This window comes from Pipistrellus kuhlii, unplaced genomic scaffold (genome assembly GCF_014108245.1).
Source record: "Pipistrellus kuhlii isolate mPipKuh1 unplaced genomic scaffold, mPipKuh1.p scaffold_m20_p_15, whole genome shotgun sequence".
Classification (NCBI taxonomy): Eukaryota; Metazoa; Chordata; class Mammalia; order Chiroptera; family Vespertilionidae; genus Pipistrellus; species Pipistrellus kuhlii.
Window position 1 is genome coordinate 34294244 of NW_023425460.1, and position 21028 is coordinate 34315271.

The 21028-nt window shown below is 36.3% G+C and overlaps 1 protein-coding gene across 2 annotated transcripts in view; it reads right to left on the minus strand.

Annotated features, from left to right (window-relative positions):
- Positions 1 to 1014: 1014 nt before the first annotated feature.
- The window catches only part of CFAP43 (cilia and flagella associated protein 43), a 76813-nt gene continuing 56799 nt past the window's right edge, over positions 1015 to 21028 (minus strand). Inside the window, exons 26-38 of one of the 2 annotated variants that reach the window (XM_036438954.2) lie at positions 20780 to 20860; positions 20055 to 20180; positions 17939 to 18058; positions 14622 to 14729; positions 12576 to 12662; positions 11700 to 11788; positions 8805 to 9018; positions 7375 to 7487; positions 6323 to 6482; positions 5630 to 5794; positions 3922 to 4002; positions 2807 to 2960; positions 1015 to 2597 (exon numbers count right to left, since the gene is read on the minus strand). In XM_036438954.2, the coding sequence (XP_036294847.1) occupies positions 2431 to 2597; positions 2807 to 2960; positions 3922 to 4002; positions 5630 to 5794; positions 6323 to 6482; positions 7375 to 7487; positions 8805 to 9018; positions 11700 to 11788; positions 12576 to 12662; positions 14622 to 14729; positions 17939 to 18058; positions 20055 to 20180; positions 20780 to 20860 (1665 nt within the window). In that variant the 3' untranslated portion in view covers positions 1015 to 2430. The remainder of the gene's footprint in view (positions 2598 to 2806; positions 2961 to 3921; positions 4003 to 5629; positions 5795 to 6322; positions 6483 to 7374; positions 7488 to 8804; positions 9019 to 11699; positions 11789 to 12575; positions 12663 to 14621; positions 14730 to 17938; positions 18059 to 20054; positions 20181 to 20779; positions 20861 to 21028) is intronic. The other variant, XM_045582068.1, reaches the window with a different exon arrangement.

Consider the following 21028-nt stretch of genomic DNA (forward strand, 5'->3'; position numbering starts at 1 on the left):
TGGGAATGGTTTGAGGCGCCCCAAAATAATTACAATAGAAACATCAAAGATCACTGGCCACAGTAATGAAAAAAATTGAAATGTGATACAGAGTCATGAAGTGAGCAAATGCTGTTGAAAACATGGCACCAACAGACTTGTTTGAAGCAGTATTGCCATAAACCTTAATTTTGTTAATACTCACCCGAGGATGTTTTTTCCATTGATTTTTAGACAGTGGAATGGAGCAAGAGAGAGAGACAGAAGAAAGAAACATTGACATGAGAGAGACACACCAATTGGTTGCCTCCTGCACATGCCTCAATCAGGGCGGGGCCAGGGATGGAGCTTGCAACTATGCCCTTGACTGGAATCAAACCAGGGCCCTTCAGTCCCCTGGTTTATGCTCTGTCCACTGAGCTAAACCAGCCAGGGCCTGAATAACATTTTTATTCATAAAAATGAAAGTGAACACTTAGCACTTGCTTTGTGTCAGTTTAAAAACTATATTAACTCATTTGAGTATCACAGTGATCAACATCACAATTTTTAAGACATGGAAATTTAATATCAAGTAGTTATTTTAAAAACTAGTTATTTAAAATTAGTGCCTGAGCCAGGATCTGAAACCAGGCAAATCAATACCAGAGCCCTACTCTTAAGTGCTATCCTTAAAGCCATGCTATGTTTGACCCAGTTCATTACATTGCTTTTAAATAATATAGATATTTTAAAGTGCTATAAAATAAGACTATAATTGCTGTTAGTTCAGCAGAAGCTGAGAAGCATCAGTACCATGGACAGTATCAAAAATAGGTTGGGGTGCATGACCCAGGTACCTTTCCACAGCCAATCCCCCAAACTGGAGGATACCTTCTCTTGAAAAGTTCTGCTATTAGAATATAGTCTGGGGGAAGGGGGTATGAGGTTCCTACTAATCTCCACTCAATGCACGTCTCAAAGCTGTGGCATTCAAGCAAAAAGCATTGCCGGTCACCTAGGGTGGCTACTAAAAAATAGAAACCACACAGACTGTTTGGTTTGTTAAGATCTTGGAATTCACAGAGCATTATCCAGTGAAATTTATGGCATTGACTATTAGCAAATGGAGCCTGCAGGCAGTTAGTTTAGGTGACATGGAATTTGTATCACCAGTGGAGGAAGGGAGGAAGACTAGTATGTCCATGATTGATTCCAACTGACAGGACAGAGAACTGTCAATCCTATCTTATGTACAAGGTATTTGTATTCTTCACACACTTAGGTCCATGTTCCCATGCCCCATCCCACAATTCCCTTGTCAGATAATTTTGAAGGACTTTAGATATAGGAAATGTTACCAATGGCACTTCCCTGCTGAATCAGAAAAAAATCTGACTACTTCAGGAGTGATTCTATTACTAAGGGAAGTCATAAAAAATGTTGGTCATATTATTTCTCTTACCATTCCCATCTAGTATTGATCAGTGTGATTATTATAGTATTATCCTGACAATTTCTAAATAAATTTTAAATCTCCTAAATACTTTTTTCTAAATAGGTTTTATAGTAGCTCTCTTGCTTTACCTACACCAGTATACATTGGACATGGCGTTGCAGATTAAAATTAGCAATTAATTCACAAATTGCAGAACAATGAGACATTGACATCACTTGAAGATTGTGGTCAGTGTTCCATATGGTATCATCTTGGGATGTAGCAGTCCACTGGCTATAGAAGAGCAGAGCAGTTTCTGACCAATTAATCTCATTATTCCATTCTCATCTGCATGAACATAGCAATAAACTTTTCAGGGAAAAAAAAAAAATACACATTTTTTTTCTGTTTGCTAAACAATTGAGTAGGACACAAAATTGAATTCTGTTACAATGAACATAACATATAGAAGATTACTAGTATGTTATGTACAAAAAATGTTATAATTTATGAATGATTTAGGGCTTGATAAAAATAGTTTACCATGTTCTCATTGCTAGAACAAGGAATAATCTTATATGTTCTGGCAATTTCTCTCCTGACTATAGAAGAAATGCTTATTGAGGAAAACTTAGGAAATATAGAAAAGTATAAAAATCATCTATAGTTTCATCATAACTTCAGGTAATTCATAAAATTAGAAATGTCACTTGTGGCTAAAAATAACTTTCTATTATCTTTAGTACTTTCTATACTATCACTGTGGAAATAATTTTTGATAAAATTGAAATGAAATAAAATAGATCTTGAATTCTGAGAAAAAATCTTGTTCATTCTTAAAAACAATTATTTATGTATGCATGACAAACATTTTTATAATTAATAATACTAAAATTAAATAATTTGCTATTAAACTATGCAACTGAGAAAAGGCTCCACTTAAATTTCCTGATATGAAAGAACAAAAAAACCATTTAATCAAATTAAAATATTTTTAATTGATTGATTTGGTCTTATGTTTCCCACCAGTATTTTTACATTTGCATAAGAGCAGGATATGTTTTCATCCTTAATCTTTGAACTTCAGCTTGCAGTACTAAAATCTGTTCAGCTTGTTCTTTTGAAATTTGTGCTAACTTTTGTTGTTCCATCATGCTTGCATATTGCCCTTTGGCAATTTTTTCAAAAGTCAGTTGAGACCCTATCCCAAAAATGAAGAAGAAAAAAAATTAGTTGGGTTATTTTCTATACTGTCAAATATAATGATAGCATACAGAATCAATTAAAAGCATTAAAGGAATGCTGGTAGCTTTTATAACAACTGTACAGATTTCAGAACTACTGGTTACTTTAAAAAAACAAAAACAAAACAAAAACCTACAGTTGAGTAAAGACATAAAGAAAGCTTACCCATGGCAGTAGAGATGTCTTTTCTCTCTGAGACAGCCACCAATTCTTCTTGTAAACTGCAGCTTAGATTATAATTTGCTACATCTTTTTGATTGCTGACATTTCCTAGTTTCTTTAGTAGTTTTTTACGGTGTTCCACGTCCTTTTTATGGGTCTGAAATTTTTGTTCCCATGAAGATCCACAAAAGTAATTTTGAAAAAATATATTTTATAAAGACATTATTCTTAAAATTTATTATCATCATTAAGATATCATCTGGTCATCATATATTTAGTGCTTATAATAATGCCTGAACATAGTAGGTACTTAAATTATTTGTTGAAAGAAGGAACTATACACTACCACATTTTAGAAGATCTTGTATATTCTTAAGAATGAGATAAGATTAAAACATGTAGACTTGATATTACTTTGTTTTCATTTTCTACTATAGGCCTGGTGCACAAAATTCATGCAAAGGAGGGAGTAGTTCCTCAGCCCGGCCTGCACCCTCTTGCAATCCAGGACCTCTTGGGGGATGTTTGACTGCAGGTTTAGGACCAATTTCACAGGGATCGGGCCTAAACAAGACATCCCTCTTGCAATCTGGGACTGATGGCTCCTAACTGCTTTCCTGCTTGCCTGCCTCATTGTCCCTAACCACCTCTGCCTGCCTGCCTCATTGCCCCTATCCGCCTCTGCCTCAGCCCCCGCCACTGTGGCTTCCTCCAGAAGGACGTCCAGAAGGTCGTTCAGCTGTCCAGTCTAATTAGCTTATTATACTTTTATTATTATAGATGTGCTGCAATTGTTAAGCAGTTATGAAAAATAACTTCATAATGCCAAGAAAAGTCTATCAATATTTTTATTAAACAAATCATAAACTAATGTGAAATAGGAAATTCATGTACACTCAGATATGTCCCAAGAGGTTAATTCTAATATTAAAAGAAGTGCTTCATTTATCAGACTTGTTATGGTTGCAAAGACACTATTCAGGGACCTCTAATCCTGATATCAGTAAAGGACCTCAATTTTGTTAGGTTCTGTTTGAATTCATGATTTGGAACACTGTTACTTTGTTCAAATGATCACAATTGTTGGGATTATAATGATAAATATCTTTGAGACTTACCTTTTCTATAACAGCAATAGTTTGCTCCATTATTCCAATCTGAATGGCAACCAGAGTCTCATAGTTTGGTTCATTTAGGTACTTTGAGAGAAGAAAAAACAAACAAACAAAAAAAAACCCTTACAATAAATGTAAAAACATTTTTCTCTATTTCTTTCAATAGATAACTTTAAGATATCTTAGTTTTAAGAGTTATTATTTTTATAAAAATTATACATTTAAGTTAAGTCATTTGACTTTTTTGCTGTAATATTTACTTGTATTTAGCCACTGAAATGCTCACCTACAATGCTAATGATTACAAATGTTTACAGTTGTTTTCTCATTCATTCTTCAAGTCACTAAATATTATCTTATTTGAGTCCCACATTAACAGTGTTCTCGTTAAAAACACCGAGGGAAATACAAAGATTGACACAACCTACCATTGAGAAAAAGAGAACATATAGATTTGATTAGTTGCCAAGAAATATATAAAATGACTGCAAATTCGAAGATTGTGTTGGGATGTGGTTTCACTGGACTTGGGGAAATCAAAAGGCTTCATGGAAGACATGGCATTTAAGCTAGACTTTGAAAAATAGAATTGGGATGTAAAAATAATGAGGAAAGATATTCTAAGGAGAAGAACTGGTAATAAGCAAAGGCATAGAGATAGAATCCTAGATAACAGTAATCAGTTTGGTTTGAGAATACTGACGTATAATAGGATCTTGGAATGAATTTGAAAAATAAGGTTGAATGATACTGAACATTCACCTAAGGATTTCATAATTCATAAGCCAGGTAAGAAATGGCAGTTGAAATATGTTTGAGCAGAATATGAATATCAATATGACAGTAGTATATAGTATAGATTAGATAAGAGAAAGAGTCAAGGTCAAGAGACCAGTTAGGAGATTATTATAAAATACCTAGTCTAAATCATTGAACAGGAACTTGTGAGCTAGGGTAAAGGCAGTGGGGATAGAGAATGAAGAAATACCTAACTAAACTAGGCAAGACATGGAAGGCAAGGCAAAGAGGGTAATCAAAGATGACTACAACTTTAAGCCTGAGTGAGTGACTAAAAACATACCACAGGAGCAATTTAAGAAGAGTTGCTCTTGAGAGGTGTGAAATATAGAAATAGTTTGAGGGAGGTCAGGGCCAGAGAGCTTGGATTGGAATTGAAATTGAACTGGAAACCAGAGAGCTTGGATTAGTCTTTTAAAAGTAATCAATGAAGTTAGAAAAACAGAGTCCATCAAAGGAGAGGGCATGGAAAGAAACACAAGCAGAGCTAAGGGAAAAGTCTTAAAAAATAGGTATATTCAAGAGTTAGAAGCAAAAGAGAATTCAGTAAAAGGGGCAAAGTGGTTTGATGTGTTGGAAGCAAAAAAGGAGAAAACGGGGATGATAAAAGCTACAAAAATGGGCATCTAGAGAGTCAAATGCTATAGAGAGTTGAAGGATCTTGATGACTGGGAAAGTGATCACTGGATTTGATAAGTAGGAAATACTCGATGAACTACAAGATAGAGCTGTACAACAGAATGGATCGCAAAGAACCCAAGGCAGTAAATGTAAATTACTGGAAGGAAAGACAGATTTTGTAGACACACTATGAAATACTTCTGGCTTCAAAAATGCTTGATATCATTGAGGCTTTTTATTAAGAACTGGTTGAATGAAATTAAAATTATATAGAGGGGCAGGGAGAACGTACCTTTTGACGTTCTCTTGAGAAAAATAGCATTTGAATATCCCAAGCCCTCTGATTTAGATCTTCCATTTCCATCTCCATTTTCTTATGTTCCCACTCAATCTGAAATATTCCTTTGTGGATATCTTTACTTTCCATCATGCTAGCAACTTTCTTATGCCCTTGAGTCTTAAAAAAAAAAAAAAAAAAAAAAAAAAAAGGTACAATCTGATAGTCATATAATATGATTTTGCACAAAGAACACAGAATATTTGAAGCTATATTCTATACTTGGAAAACATGGATCACAGAAATAATTGTGTCTTTAGAAATATAGCAAGTATTAAAAAATAACTTCTTGGGCAAAATCTGATCCCTATCAAGCATGGTAGTTATTAAACAGAAGAAATTATAGGATAAATTTGAATGATATAGCCAATTTATATGCCAATGCTTCAATCTCCCAATCTGTATGCATTTGTAACCTGTCTCTCTGCCTTGCTTCAAGATGCAACAGATAAACTGTTGAAAACCAAGATTAAGAAAAAGTCTCAAAGGCAGACACGTTATTAGAGTGAGGGGAACAAATATATATTTTTGAAATGTAGTACGTAACATGTCAAAAACTTTGTAAGCCAGAGAAAATAATCACATTTGTCATAAAAATGAAAGAATAAAAATATTTAAATTGTTTTCTCTTTAAAAAATAATAATTACCCGAATCACGGCATTCAGGTCTTCAATGATGGTCTTGTTGATAAGAATGGCATCAGCATACTCCAGCAATAACTGGAAATTCTCTATTTCTACTTGTCCTTGTTTAAGGAGAATTTGGATGGTCAAATTCAACTGGAATTTCACTTTCTCTTCCTGTAATCTAAATTGAAAAAGACTTCAAAGTAAGTAGTTATAATGTATTTATATTTCAAATTTCACCTATTATCTGAGATTATCCAACCTTAAATGTCCGAAATTAATGTGGAAAATATGTTCCCAATAATGAGCTTTCCTAGATGTCTCCAGGATACCTTTTTTTTATTATTATTAATATGGATCACTTGGGCTGCTCAAAGAATGGTACGGACAAAAATATATTCATAAAGTTTATATAAAAGATTAATATAATTGTGATATAAGTTGAAGAAAATAGAAATGCTACCAAATAATAAATCTATTGATGTTTTGGCTATGTATTGACTTCTGATGATATATTAACAAGATTTAATCTATCTGCTACTTATCAAATCCATTTTTCTTTATAACTAGATCTTAAAATGACATGTTAATATGGCTGTAAATATAGCCAAAAGTAAAGCAAGGTCAAAGCTCTATCCCCACACTCAGCAAAATACAACAAGTTCTCCTAAAGAAAAAGATATTAGCTGATTAGTGACTGAATGGAAAATTCTTAAATATCTGCTTAATTTTTCCACACAGTTGTTTGTGTGGTTTGAGCCCCAAATTACTGATCAGCAAAAACAAATTCTTTGTGTTTTTTTGTGGAAGGAGATGAAAAAAACACGAATTTCCCCCCAAAAGTTACCTATTTGTTATAATAGCAATGGAACATGCTGGCAAGTTCCATTCTGAAATAAGGTGCTATGTAACAAAATGCACTTTTTCAGAGAAATTCTGAGGCTCAAAGAGATAGATAAGTCTCTGCCAGCTGTAAGCCAATGAGCAGGCATTCTTCCTCCAGGATAATAGAAGCTAACTTAGTCCTAGCTTAGACTTTGAATAAATGAACATAAATGAAAGGTTGGATTTACAGAACGAGTTCATGGGTCACTTTTTCAATTTCCTCTTGCACCTTCTCATCCTCCTCCACTCTCTTCCGGAGGAAAGCCATCATTTCCACTAAACCAGCTGCTTTCTGCTTTACCTGAAGAAACCAAGCCACAAACATCTCAGAACATATGGAGCTTTAGAAATAAAAGCAAATAAAATTTTAAAGAATTTTAGAAAACATACATCTTTTAACTTTGTAACAAAACCATAACAAACCAATTTTTCTAAGAGATTAATAAAAAATTAGATCCTTGCCATATGTAATAATACAAGATTTCTAAAACTTATATGATATATCCCATGAATAATTTGAAAAGTATCAAATATTATTCTTGCTGAAAATCAAATATGCTAGCAATAGAATTTTTCTTATATCTTATTTTAACATTTGCTCTCATCATCTTAGGTAAAATGATAAAACCATAGATACTTTATAAAAATAGGCCAAGCTGTGACACTGAATTTAGGGAATTTGGAGGAGGGGAGAAAGGAGGTAGTCAAGAAGCAACAAGAGGAAGAATTCTCTTTCCAATTAAACACACTCTCAACTTTTTATCCTTTCTACATTTTATATTTTATTGACTTCAGGGAGGAAAAGAGAGGGAGAGAGAGAAACATCAATGATGAGAGACAATCATTGATAAGCTGCTTCCTGCATGCTTCAGACTGGGGATTGAGCCTGCAACCCAGGCATATGCCCTGACTGGGAATGGAACTGTGACCTCCTGATTAATAGGTCAGCGCTCAGTCACTGAGCCACATTGGATGGGTTACAGTAAAAAAAATATTCTAGCAAAACTATAAAAGGTTGTTTCTGGTGAAATATAATTCTAATCTATGCAAAAAAAGAGATAAGGACTACTCAGGATCAAGGCAGAGAGGAGAAGGGAAGTTATGTCTATATTGTGGTATCGAAGAAAAATATAATATGAGCCATAAATGCAAGCCACATATGTAATTTTAAATTTTGTAGTAGCCACATTATAAAAAGTGCAATTAAACAGCTAAAATTAATTTTACTAATATATTTTATTTAACACAACATATCCAAAATATTAACATTTCAACCTGTAATAAATATAAAAATATTGAGACATTTACTATTATTTTTTTCATTATTTTAAGTTTTCTAAATCTGTGTGTGTTTTTCACCTACAGCATGTCTCTATTAGGACTAGCCATATTTATTTCAAGTAAACAATAACTACATGCAGTGTGGGTCTACACAGGCACAGACCTATACTTAGCCCTCAGTAACACTATGGCTAATATTTTATTTCATTTTATTCTTATTAATATTATAATACTACCATAGCAAGAAAACCTAAACAATTAGATTTTCTGGGAGTACTGACCACCATAACCTATATATTTTATATTAGTGCACTAAATGAAATAAAATGTTACATACTTTTTGTTCATTTTCCACTTTCATTCGTCTGGTTGCACAGAAATGATTCCAGACTGCGAGGTCCACGCCTTCTGGCATGTTATTAACATTGTCCAGGTCATCCATGGCTTTCATTAACTGAGCAAAGGCATCTCTATTCAATTTCCCAGATCCTGGTCGTTCTCCAAAAGGCACAAGAGTGGCCGATTCTGATTGTGCTTTTGGTTTGTGAATCCTGGTATTAGCAATAAAAGCCCATCAACCTTTCACATCCTCACACATACAAAAACAAAATCAATGTTAAATAATATGATCCTTAGCACAGGTATGACATTGCATGACACTTTTCCTTTGGCACTTGAAGTCAGATTATTCCAAAGAGAAAAGCACCCTCTTTGACCTGTTTCCATATTCTCTGGATCCCATTCATGACCTTGGCTAAACTATAGATGTTCCCTGACTGTTGTCAGCACTGGCAAATTTACCTGGATTACAGAATGTCTCCCTTCTTGAAGGAGAGATAAAGAGTGTCCGGGACAAGCAAAATCCACAGGAGTTCATTACCAATGAACCAACTTTACAAGAAATGTTAAATGGTTTTCTTTAAGCAGTAAAGGAAAGGTCATAACCAGAAATGAGAAAATACGAGAATTGAAAAAATACACCCTTCTTGGTGTTTTTTTTTCTTAACTGTCAGGGGAAGGCCGAGGAGAAGGGTGGGTGCTCCCTTGTCCTGTGCCATGTCCTCTGCAGCTATCCTTTTTGCAGGTGAGTAGCTGAGACTATGTTCCGATACGTACACAACTTGAAAAGAGCCTCTTTTATCTACGTTAGTAGGTTAGTTTTGTTCCCCTGCTGTGGCTGGGAAGGGAGTTCACTATCAAATGCTTTATAAGACACCATGACATGAATATTGTTATTCTGTTTCTCTACATGAGGAACGTGAGGCTCTGGGAGAACCTATTGGTCCCAAGACACAGGACAGATCTGATGGTAAAGTTAGGATTTAAGGCTAATTCTGTTTGGCAATAAAACTTAAACTATTCCCATTGCTGCCTCCCAATATATGAGAGCTTTCATTACTTTCTTCACAAGGCTTATTATAACGCCTTACTTTAAAAATAGGGAAATCAAGATATGAAGCATGTTCTAAATTGAGGTCTTCAGGTTGCATGTAACCCATCAAGGGTGAGAGAATGAGTTTGTATCTCATACACAAATAAGCCTATAGTTTTCTGACAAACTCCTGATTTCTAGATTACATTTGAAAACTATGGAAATATAAATTTATAAAGATTTGGAAATACGCAGGAATGTAACTCAAGAATTTGTACTGGCATTTTTTGAACTTTGTCTTAAACACAATCACATGAGATGTTCTGAGAAAAAGTGATTTGTGGTCAAATAAGTTTGGAGCACACTGCTTACTCCATTTTTTTTTAATTTGGAGATCCAAAGGCCAAAAACAAGTCCTGAGAAGTTCTTGTAAAGAAAACTGTTTAACGTTTTTGGTTTTTTAAACCAGTGTTTTCCCCAAACTTATTTTGTCCTGGAAGCCTTTTTTTTTTTTTTTTTTTTTTTTAATATATTTTATTGATTTTTTTTTTTTGCCCCCCTCCTTCCCTCCCACACATCCCCTCCCTCCCCAGAGTTTTGTGTCCATTGGTTGTACTTATATGCATGTATACAAGTCCTTCGGTTGATCTATTATCTCTCCCAGATCTTCCTCCCCTCCCCGCTGTAATTTGACAGTCTACTTGTTGATATACTGTCTCTATATCTATCTTTTGGTTCATCAGTTTATAATGTTCTTTATCATCCACAAATGAGTGAGGTCATGTGGTGTTTCTCTTTCATTGATTGGCTTATTTCACTCAGCATGATGTTCTCCAATTCCATCCAGGTTGCTGCAAATGATGAGAATTCCTTCTTTTTTATGGCAGCATAGTATTCCATTGTGTAGATGTACCATAGTTTTTGGATCCAATCATCTGCTGACGGGCACCTAGGCTGTTTCCAAATTCTGGCTATTGTAGATTGTGCTGCTATGAACATAGGGGTGCATATATCCTTTCTGATTGGTGTTTCTAGTTTCTTGGGATATATTCCTAGAAGTGGGATTACTGGGTCAAATGGGAGTTCCATTTTCAGTTTTTTGAGGAAACTCCACACTGTTCTCCACAGTGGTTGCACCAGTCTGCATTCCCACCAGCAGTGCACGAGGGTTCCTTTTTCTCCGCAACCTCGCCAACACTTGTCGTTTGTTGACTTGTTGATGTTGGCCATTCTGACAGGTGTGAGATGGTACCGCATTGTTGTTTTGATTTGCATCTCTTGGACAATTAGTGACTTTGAGCATGTTTTCATGTGCCTTTTGGCCTTCCTTCTGTCTTCTTTTGAAAATGTTCTATTTAGGTGCCTTGCCCATTTTTTAATTGGATTATTCATCTTCCTTTTATTTAGTTGTATAAGCTGTTTGTAGATGTTGGAGATTAAACCTTTATTAGTGGTATCATTTGCAAATATGTTCTCCCACACAGTGGGCTTTCTTGTTGTTTTGTTGATGGTTTCTTTTGCTGTAAAAAAGCTTTTTTTTTTTTTTTTTTTTTTTTTTTTTTTTTGATGTCCTGGAAGCCTTTTACATGTAGTTCCAATTCATACCACAAGGGACTCTATGCTTACTTAGGTAACTATTTTTACATAATGAAAAGAAATGATTATTCTTCATTACTAACCTTAAGATATAAGAATAATCTTTAAAAAAACTGAATTATATCAAGACACATGAACATTTTCACTTAAAAGATGTTAGGCTGAATATTTCCATCTAATTGTGAGGAAAAGCTGAAGTCTGATAACATTCCTATTTATTTAGAGAATTTTCCTCAGAAACATGACAGCAAAGGAGATACAAACCTTGGTCGGCGTTTAAAAAGTTTGTAGAGCATATCCACCTGATGACTGGGGACTTCAGAAAATTCCTTTTTAAAGCTGCGATCCATAACCTAAGCACAAACAGGTCATTGCAGGATTGCAATTGTTTCAGAAACATTTTATTTGTTGGCAATATAGGGTTATTATCACTTTGATTTTTAAATCCATGAAAACTCGGTTTATAAAGTAGACTTGTTAGGGAGCGACCACTCACTGTACAAGGATTTCTCAAAGATTTATTTTTATTAGGAAGCACATCAGTGAATTAAAAGTATTATTTCATATAAGAGGTCCTAGAACTGAAGTTTTACAAAATACTTACCCATAAAACATGCAAAATCTATTCCATTCCATCCCATTCTTATTCCATTCTTCTTTTTTCTTTAATTGACTGGCTGCCTCCCACATGTGCCCCAACCAGGGCCAAGCAGCGAACCCACTACCCTTGGGCCTATGTGCTAACAGTTGAGGAACACTGGAAAGGGCTGTTCCATCCTTCTTTCTACACTTCCCTATTCCATTATTTTCCATTAAAAAACTACTGATCATAATCTACCAAATTGATATCATAACCAACTAATGGGGCCTGCAACCTGAAATTTGAAAAGCTCCAAAGTCTAGATAATCTCTCTCATTTTTGTGCAAGAGAAAGCTTAAACCAGAGATGTTTACACACAGTTATTTTACAGTGATTCTCAGAAATATACAAAGGTATAGAATGGAATTAACTCATAACTGGGAATTGTAGTAGGAGAAGAATCTAGGAGGAAATTAAATTGTATTCCTTTTAATCTTCTCTTAAGTCCAGGCAGCAGCAACTCTACTGTATTGGTGAGTGGGTAAGACTATGGCTCTCACCTTGTCTTCTGCCAGTAAGTTGTCATAGTTTTCCTTGTACGATTCAAGGTCATCTTTAGCTTTCTGGATGGCCTCTGTAGTCTGGGTCTATAATAATATTAGGAATAGCCAGTTGTAACAGAATATTCTTCAGAATAAACAAAATATTTGAGGTACTAAAAAGACAAGGAATTTCTAGTACAAGATAAATGTGCCAGTGACATATCCATTGCAGATAACATTAAAAAAAAAAAAAGTTTTTATTGATTTCAGAGAGAGGAAGGAAGAGAGAGAGGTAGAAACATCAATAATAAAAAAGAAAATAATTGATTGGCTGCCTCCTATTGGGGATTAGGCCTGCAACCCAGGCATGTGTCCTGACTGAGAATCTAACCTCAACCTCTTGGTTTATAGGTCAATACTCAACCACTGAGCCACACCAGCTGGGCTGCAGATAACATTTACAGAAAAATAAACCAACTGGAGACTTTATAAAAACAAACATCTAATCACCTGTTTCTAGGATAGCTAGTTCTGTATGTGAGTGTGGAAGTGACTACAGAGCATGCTACATTCTCGGCAGAGCAGTATGGATGCTAAAATCTCACAGGCTTGGGACTCTTCTAGAGCTGGATTCTGAGAGACTGAATATACACAGTAAAAGGACAATGGCCAGATGAAATATAAAAATAGAACTCTTACTCTTAACCTCTATAGCAATTGGCCACAAACTGTCAAGACTTGAAAAATAACTTTCATCTTTTTAAATATTTGCCACCATCTCTAACTTAGGACCAATCAGAGAAAGTGAATGTACTCCCCAAACCAATCACATAGGCTGCTGAATTTCTAAATAGCTTCCTCTCCCCCATACTCCCACCCCACTTCCTCATGCCAGTAACATCAGAGTAGAGGGCACCTGAAGCACTCTTTATTATTATTATTATTATTATTATTATTATTATTATTATTAAACTTTCCCATCCCCCTGCCTGCATTTGAATGTTTGCCAAACACAAATGATAGTGGCTGGTTCCCTTACTATATCAAGCTCTGAATAAATAGTCTGCTTATTCTTATTTAGATGGTCTTCACTTATTTTCATAGTTCCAGTTCCTGCCATATTATGTACTGGGTGACTTAGGCATGTTACCAGTCTCTCTGAGATGCTCTCCACATCTATAAGGAACGTCAATACCCTGCAGGGTTGCTATGAGTAGGGTTGCATGTAGAAGGCGCTTTGCATATGCTGCTTAACAGACTTAGCAAAGAGTAAGTGCATATGTCATATATGATACTTTAAATCATCCATATTCATAACTTATCTTTTATTAGTATTACCAATAAAGGCTGACATCTTTAGAAAATTATGTGACAAGTATTTTTCTTTCATTGTCTCTTTAATGAAGCATATTTATCCATGCTCCTATTTATTAGATAAAGTTTTACAGAATATGACAGCTTTTTATCCTATAATCTAATCCAATGCTTACATTAGGAAAACTTTGGGTGCCATATGGTCCAGAGAGAACAATATTCCTTAGTGAAGAGCTTGCAAATAGCTTAAAAGGCTGTATGTCTTATCCAAGGCCCCATAGCCAGTCAGGGATTAAAATCAGATCTTTTCAACTATGAAGCTATATGGCCTCATTTTATAAACCATGCTAGAGGCCTGATGCATGAAATTCATGCAAGAGTAGGCCTTTCTTCTCCCAGCTGCCAGCACCAGCTTCCCTCTGGCACTCAGGACCCAGGCTTCCCTTGAAGCCCTGCCTTCGTCCTGAAGGTTGTCTGGAGGGATGTCCGGTCTAATTAGAATATTATACTGTTATTATTATAGCTGTCATATGAAAGGTAAATGGTTCTTTTGACTAAATGATTGCAAATGAAGAATCACATAACTTTCACCTGACCCCGGAGCAAAGTCCCAGACTTTGCACACAAATGGAATGCACACAGCTGAGTAGGAATATGGGAGGAAGGAAGGGTCTAGGCATGTGTGCTCTTGTTACAAAGGAGCATGTCTATCCAAAAATGCTGTACTCAGGTATCAGATACTATACTTACTTTCTCCTCTTGCTTCTTTGTAAGATAGTTGTTTAGAAATGTTTCTCTGGTACTTAATTCTTCATCCAATAGCAAAGAAAAGAGAAGGTTACTTATTTTCAATTCCTCCTGTGGAAATATTTAAAAAGAGGAGGGGAGAATGATCAATAGTACTATTTAAGAAAGGATTTTTTATCTGTAGTACTTTCAACAATAAAGATTTTAAAGTAATAATAATAATAAAGAAAGGATTATTCTACTTAGGGGCAAAGACTTGGCACTCATCGATCAAGTTTATGACATACCGTGTTTCCCCGAAAATAAGAAATCCTCTGAAAATAAGACCTAGCGCATGGAAAGATAAGACATCCCCTGAAAATAAGACCTAGCACAACTTTGGAAGAAAAAATTAATACAAGACACTGTCTTATTTTCGAGGAAACAGGGTAGAAGATAAATCCTTTTATTAAGAAAATGGGGATATAAACCGTTAAAATAATTACTTAGTTGTTTTACACTTTTCATCTTTTCAATATAAGGTAAAACATATATACAGAAAAAATGTATCAAACAATATGAAGTTTAATGTATTATTGTTAAGGCAGATACCCTTGTAGTCACTGTCCACTTCAAGAAACAGAACTTTGCCACTACCCAAAGCCCTTCCATGTGTCCCATCATAGCCTCCACCCCAATGATAACCACTGTCATCACTCAGAGTAATCATTTTCTTGTGTTTCCTTAGAGTTTTATTTCCCAAGTATGTTTGTCCAAGTACAATAGTATAACTTATGTATTAAAAAAGGTCACATTTTAAAGTTTTTTAATACTCCACAGATTCCTTTCCATCCCTTTCTTTTCCTTACATTTATCTGTAGTTATCACCTAGACTACATTTTACCAGTTGTATATTTATGGTGACCTTCATCCCATGTATTTCCTGAAAATTGGCAGCTGGATCAGAGGTCTAATGAGACCCATATTAGGTCCCTTTGGCAAGACTGTAGGAGATACTGTGTTCTTTGAAAAGGAGACATATAATACCAGTTGTCTTTCTTTTTGTGATGTTAGCAGCTATCAATGCTCAATGCCCAGGTCCATTAATCCATTGAGAGTTGCAAAATGGTAATATTCTATTTCTATTATTTATTTTTTAACTTACTAATTGAAATCTATAGTAATAAAAGGGTAATATGTTAATTAGATTAGATATCCTTCTGGACATCATGCCGATGTTCTTCCTGAGGAAGCTGGGGCTGAAGGGAAGCCGGTGTCGGAGCCAGGGGAAGGAAGGCCTACTTTTGCACGAATTTTTGTGCATTGGGCCTTTAGTTATTTTATAAAGAGAGGTTTCTTCTTTTTGTTACAGTACATATAGAAAGGTAGAATAAATACTTGATTCTTTCTCTTTACCTATTTATTTATATAATGAATTGGTTGTTATCTTCTTAAAGTGAACCATTAGCATTTTTTCACTTTTTAAAATATCACAAATTTATAAATTTAAACAAATTTGATGGTTTTCAGTTTGTTGCAATTATTACCATTGTTGGATCTTAAATTGTTCCCTTTAGGGGACTTACTTTTAAAGTTGTTTCCTGAGTCCATTTGATATTACTTAGTAGTCTGTGATAGTTTTCTCATTATTTTGTATGAAAGATATTATAAGCATATCTTTATAAAATAAGAGCTTTATTAAGATGTGTTTCCCAGTCCATACACTTATTTAAGTATATAACCCATTTTTATTTTTACTATATTCACAGAGTTGCACAACCATCACCACAATCGATTTTAGAATATTTCTCTCTCTGAAAATAAATCCTTTATCAGCCACTTCCCATTTCTCTCCACGCCCCACGTTTCCCCCTACCCCCCTGCTTACCTCCCATAGGCTACCCTGCCTCAGCCCCAAGGCAACTACTAATTAACTTTCTGTCTCTATGGACTTGTCTATTCTAGACATTTCATATAAATATATAATTATTCACTATGTGGTCTTGGGTATATGGTTTCTTTTACTTAGCATGTTTTCAAGGTTCATCCATGACATAGCATGCACTAGCTTTTTTTGCTGAATAACGTTCTATTATATGGATAAACCACATTTTATTTACCCATTACAATTGTTGGACATTTGGATTATTTTTACTTTTTGGCCATTATGACTAATGCTGCTCTTATGACTAATGCTGGGATATTCATTTCCAATCTTCCCCCACCCAACTACCATATACACACACTCCCTTCCTGCCAGACCAGTCATTGTGTTCTATCTATGGCCATGTCTGCTGAGGAGTGACACCTCTCCCATGGCTACAGGTCTTGCTGGGCCCTGGTACCAGCTTCCTTTCCTGCCTCTTTAGCTCTAGGGATGATACTGGCTTCCCATTGGTTCTAGTTTCTGTGTGTTTTGCCATTCCTTGCTGTTTCCCTTGCCTATACCTCAGTAAAGAGTCCATGCATTAAACTCTCTTAAATAAAACCTTTTTTGGTATATCATTCCTGTTGGGCTGCGAAGGATACAGATTGCTTCCTCAAGGTTCCTTTAACTACCCTCATCTTTTTTTGTTGGTCCCCTTGCTTTGGTGAGAAACATCTTCCAGCAGCTCCCTGAAAATGGGTGCATGTAAATTTTTGAGACTTTGCATTTCTCAAAATCTTCTTCTCTTACATTCAGTTGATAGCTTGGCAAGGTATAAAATCTAATGTTAGGGATAATTTCCCCTCAGAATTTAAAGGCTCCACTTCTTGATCTTCTTGCTTTTCTAGTCAATGCATGCTTCATTTATATTCTTACTGCTGAATCAAATTAAGCCATATTTTTCATTTGATCTTTTGTGTATGTAGATTATTCATTTACTTAACATATACTAGATAAACCCAGCCCTTTGCTAGTTGTTGGAGATACAGGGATGAACAAGACAAACTCATGGAGACAGTGTTGGGAGCATTAAAAGGTAACCTCACAAAAATTAAAATTTAGTTGAAATAAATAATTCAAAGCAAAAGAACAAAGTATATAATAGGAAGATCTAATGTAGTTTGAGAAATTGGCTTTTAAGCTGGGACCTGACAGTTAAATAGATATAGGCCAGGATGCAAAGAAGTTGGCACAGACTATTACTAGCAGAGTTGGGAGGAAGGACAAAAGGCACCAGAGGAGGGGTGTGTGGCAAGTGAGAAGGCGAGTGGCACAGATGAGGCTGGAATGGGAGCCAGGGCTAGAGCCCCCAGGACCTTGGTGCCAGAAAGGATGTTGGTCAATATCCCAAGAACACTGAAAGGATGTGGAAACTCATTTTTAAAAAAAGGAATATAAGGAATCTTTTATTTACCTGGTTGACAACCATTTCTGCCTTCACTCTCCTTTCAAACAGTCTTTTCAAATATTCATCAAAATTCTGTGTGCTTTCTTGAATTGAGTTTTGAAGTTTCTTCAATTCTGCTTCTAAGGACTGAAAGAAAGGAAGTCAACAGCAAAGTTAGCATTTAGGGACATCAAATGTCCTAGGAAGTGGTGTTCACATTTTGCCACAAGGGAGGGGCAGGTGGCAGACAAGTCTTGAGAGGTGTTCTGGGCCCTCTGCCCCCCTTCAATCAGAGATGTTGTACCTGGATTTGTTGATTAAATTGTGTCTGAGATTTTTACTTAAAAATATTTTATTGGGGGGAAAAAAGAAAGCTAAAAATCACTGATCATTACTAATGATGTAGGTGGCAGTAAGCCTAGTAAAACAAATCACAGCAAATCTTTCCAGAAAATTCTGACTCTATATAGGCTAGAAATTTCCAGGCACACATTCAGCCTGGAAAAAGAAATCTTGAGAATTCTCTGTACAAAAGTGAGGTTGGCTCACTGCCTCACTGCTTGTTAGGAATCTGAGGACGCTCCCATTTCCTGAGAATGATGGGATCCGGATCTGCACATGTAACAAGCTCCCCCTGAGAATGATGAGATCCGGATCTGCATGTGTAACAAGCTCCCCCTGAGAATGATGGGATCCGGATCTGCATGTGTAACAAGCTAACCCTGAGAATGATGGGATCCGGATCTGCATGTGTAACAAGCTCCCCTGAGAATGATGGGATCCGGATCTGCATGTGTAACAAGCTCCCATTTCCTGAGAATGATGGGATCCGGATCTGCACATGTAACAAGCTCCCCGAGAGAATGATGGGATCCGGATCTGCACATGTAACAAGCTCCCCCAGAGAATGATGGGATCCGGATCTGCACATGTAACAAGTTCCCATTTCCTGATAATGATGGGATCTGGATCTGCATGTGTAACAAACTCCCCCCGAGAATGATGGGATCCGGATCTGCACTTGTAACAAGCTCTCCCAGGTGATGTGGACTAAGCAGGGGGAAAGGCAAAGTGCTGGAGTAACCATGGGAGGGAGATGGACTAGCTTTGCTGAGCAGGTGTCAGGACCTAATGAAGATTAAGGTCATGAGAGCGAAACCAGTCAGTATTTTTATTTTCTTTACCTACTGCAGGTGCAAGCGCAGAGAAGGCCAAGTGCTGGGCTTTGTCAAAGCTGGGTTTTACCGAGTGAGCGTGACCAGGGAGCAGGAAGGTAAGAGAGTGGGCAGTGCATTATTGTACAGTGCAGGACCATGGAGTAAATACCACACTTTATATCTATTCCCCAACTCCTTGCAATCTTTACTGCATTCAAAACTACTCATTTTGGCTTTCAGGAAAGTACTATCTTAAGATAAAATGCCAGGGCACTCTTAGAGGACTGCAGTGAATAAAATCAGGACAGGTTAACAATAGGTTCAAAGAAACTGTCCATGAGATACAGTCACTGTAAAACTGACAAACTGTCCTGCCTCAAATGACAGAATGATTTCATTTTCTTCACAGAGGAATACATGTTATTTATCTGGTTGTATACCATCAGCTTTTATATCTCCATTGTAATTGTGAGCCATTTTGATGTGGGAATGTTTCTTCGCAATGGAAGGAGATAAAAGTAGAACTGCATTGCAAAAACCTCAAATTGGAACTGTAAAGTGTGTGCCGCGCTGATGGTGTCCTTCTTCTCTCAGGTCCTTTCCTTGAGACTGAGAGTAAATCAAGCAGGAGGAATACTGAACTCAAATGGCTGTCGACAACACAGAGCAGTGCCTTGAATGTACTGTAGTAGGTGTTCATGAAACACTTGAAGAATGATTGGAGAACCAAATGAATTGTAATGACGTGGGAAATGTTGAAATCAGTAAGGACTTAAACATTTTTTAAAATACATTCTTTTTGTTTTAAATTGTTCTAACTCTTTAACTTTATATCCACCCACTTCCCTAAATTCCCTTCAAAATTTCGGTTGAAACACTATCCTTTACTGACGACAAGGAGAAAAATCAAGAACACTTCATTTGAAAATATATTAAAACAAAATCCTGGATATGGTAGGATATAATGAATTATTTGCATTTCTGACCTTTCTATATTTATCTCTTTCTTCATTTAACTCCCTGACTTTTTTCTCATAGTCTCTGAATTGTCTTCTTTCCTCTTCAGTCCATATAGTGTCAGGTTTTGCCATGAAAGCAGGTTGAGGAATCACCTGAAGATAGAAAGGAAAACATGTACTGGAGCACAAACCTACATGTAGCAGTACAATAGAAGTTCAGGGTTATCGTTCCGTTAAAAGCAAGAGCCCATTAACATGGTATAGTTCTTCACAGTGGCAAGCTAATCACCTGACATTTGACTGAAATATAAGAAAAGAAAAAAATGTAACAGCCGTTTTTCTGTAACTGAAACAAGGTTGGACAGTTTGGGATGTACCCAGACTCTTAGGTGACAGGTTTGGAGGTGTGTGCTGATATCTTCATAGCTAGAACTACACCTGAGCTCCAGGGACACCTATGTCAGGTGTCAAAGGGAATGATTCTCAGGCAGACAACAGGTGCAGCATTATCCCTGCTTTCAGTGAGACCAAACCACTATGGTTGCTTGTTTGCCCTTTTTGGTCAGATGGAAAGGCAAGTCTGTGGTTCCCAATATCTTGTTTGCCTGATGGGGTATGTTTATAAGGTACTGGAGGTTGTTTACTTGTGGCTGTAGAACTTTGAAGCTCAGGTTCATATAGACAACATTGGTCAACTGTAAATAGTTCTCATCACCCAATTCCACTTTTGATAAGGGTGTCGGAAATCTCACCATTCTCAGAATGTCTTCCTTCTTGACTTCCAGAACTCCTCCCATCATGTCCATCAGGGCTCGATGTCTGGTGCTATGGACCTGAAAAAGAGCCAGGGTCAGCGAGGGCAGGTAAATGACCCAGAGATTGGACATTCTGGTGGGATCTCAGGCAGCCTACTACTCAATGATAGAATGACTGCATTTAGGAAGGGGAGGGTGAGCAGTGGCATGGAGGGGAGAGGAGAAGGGGGCCACTGAGATTCCAGT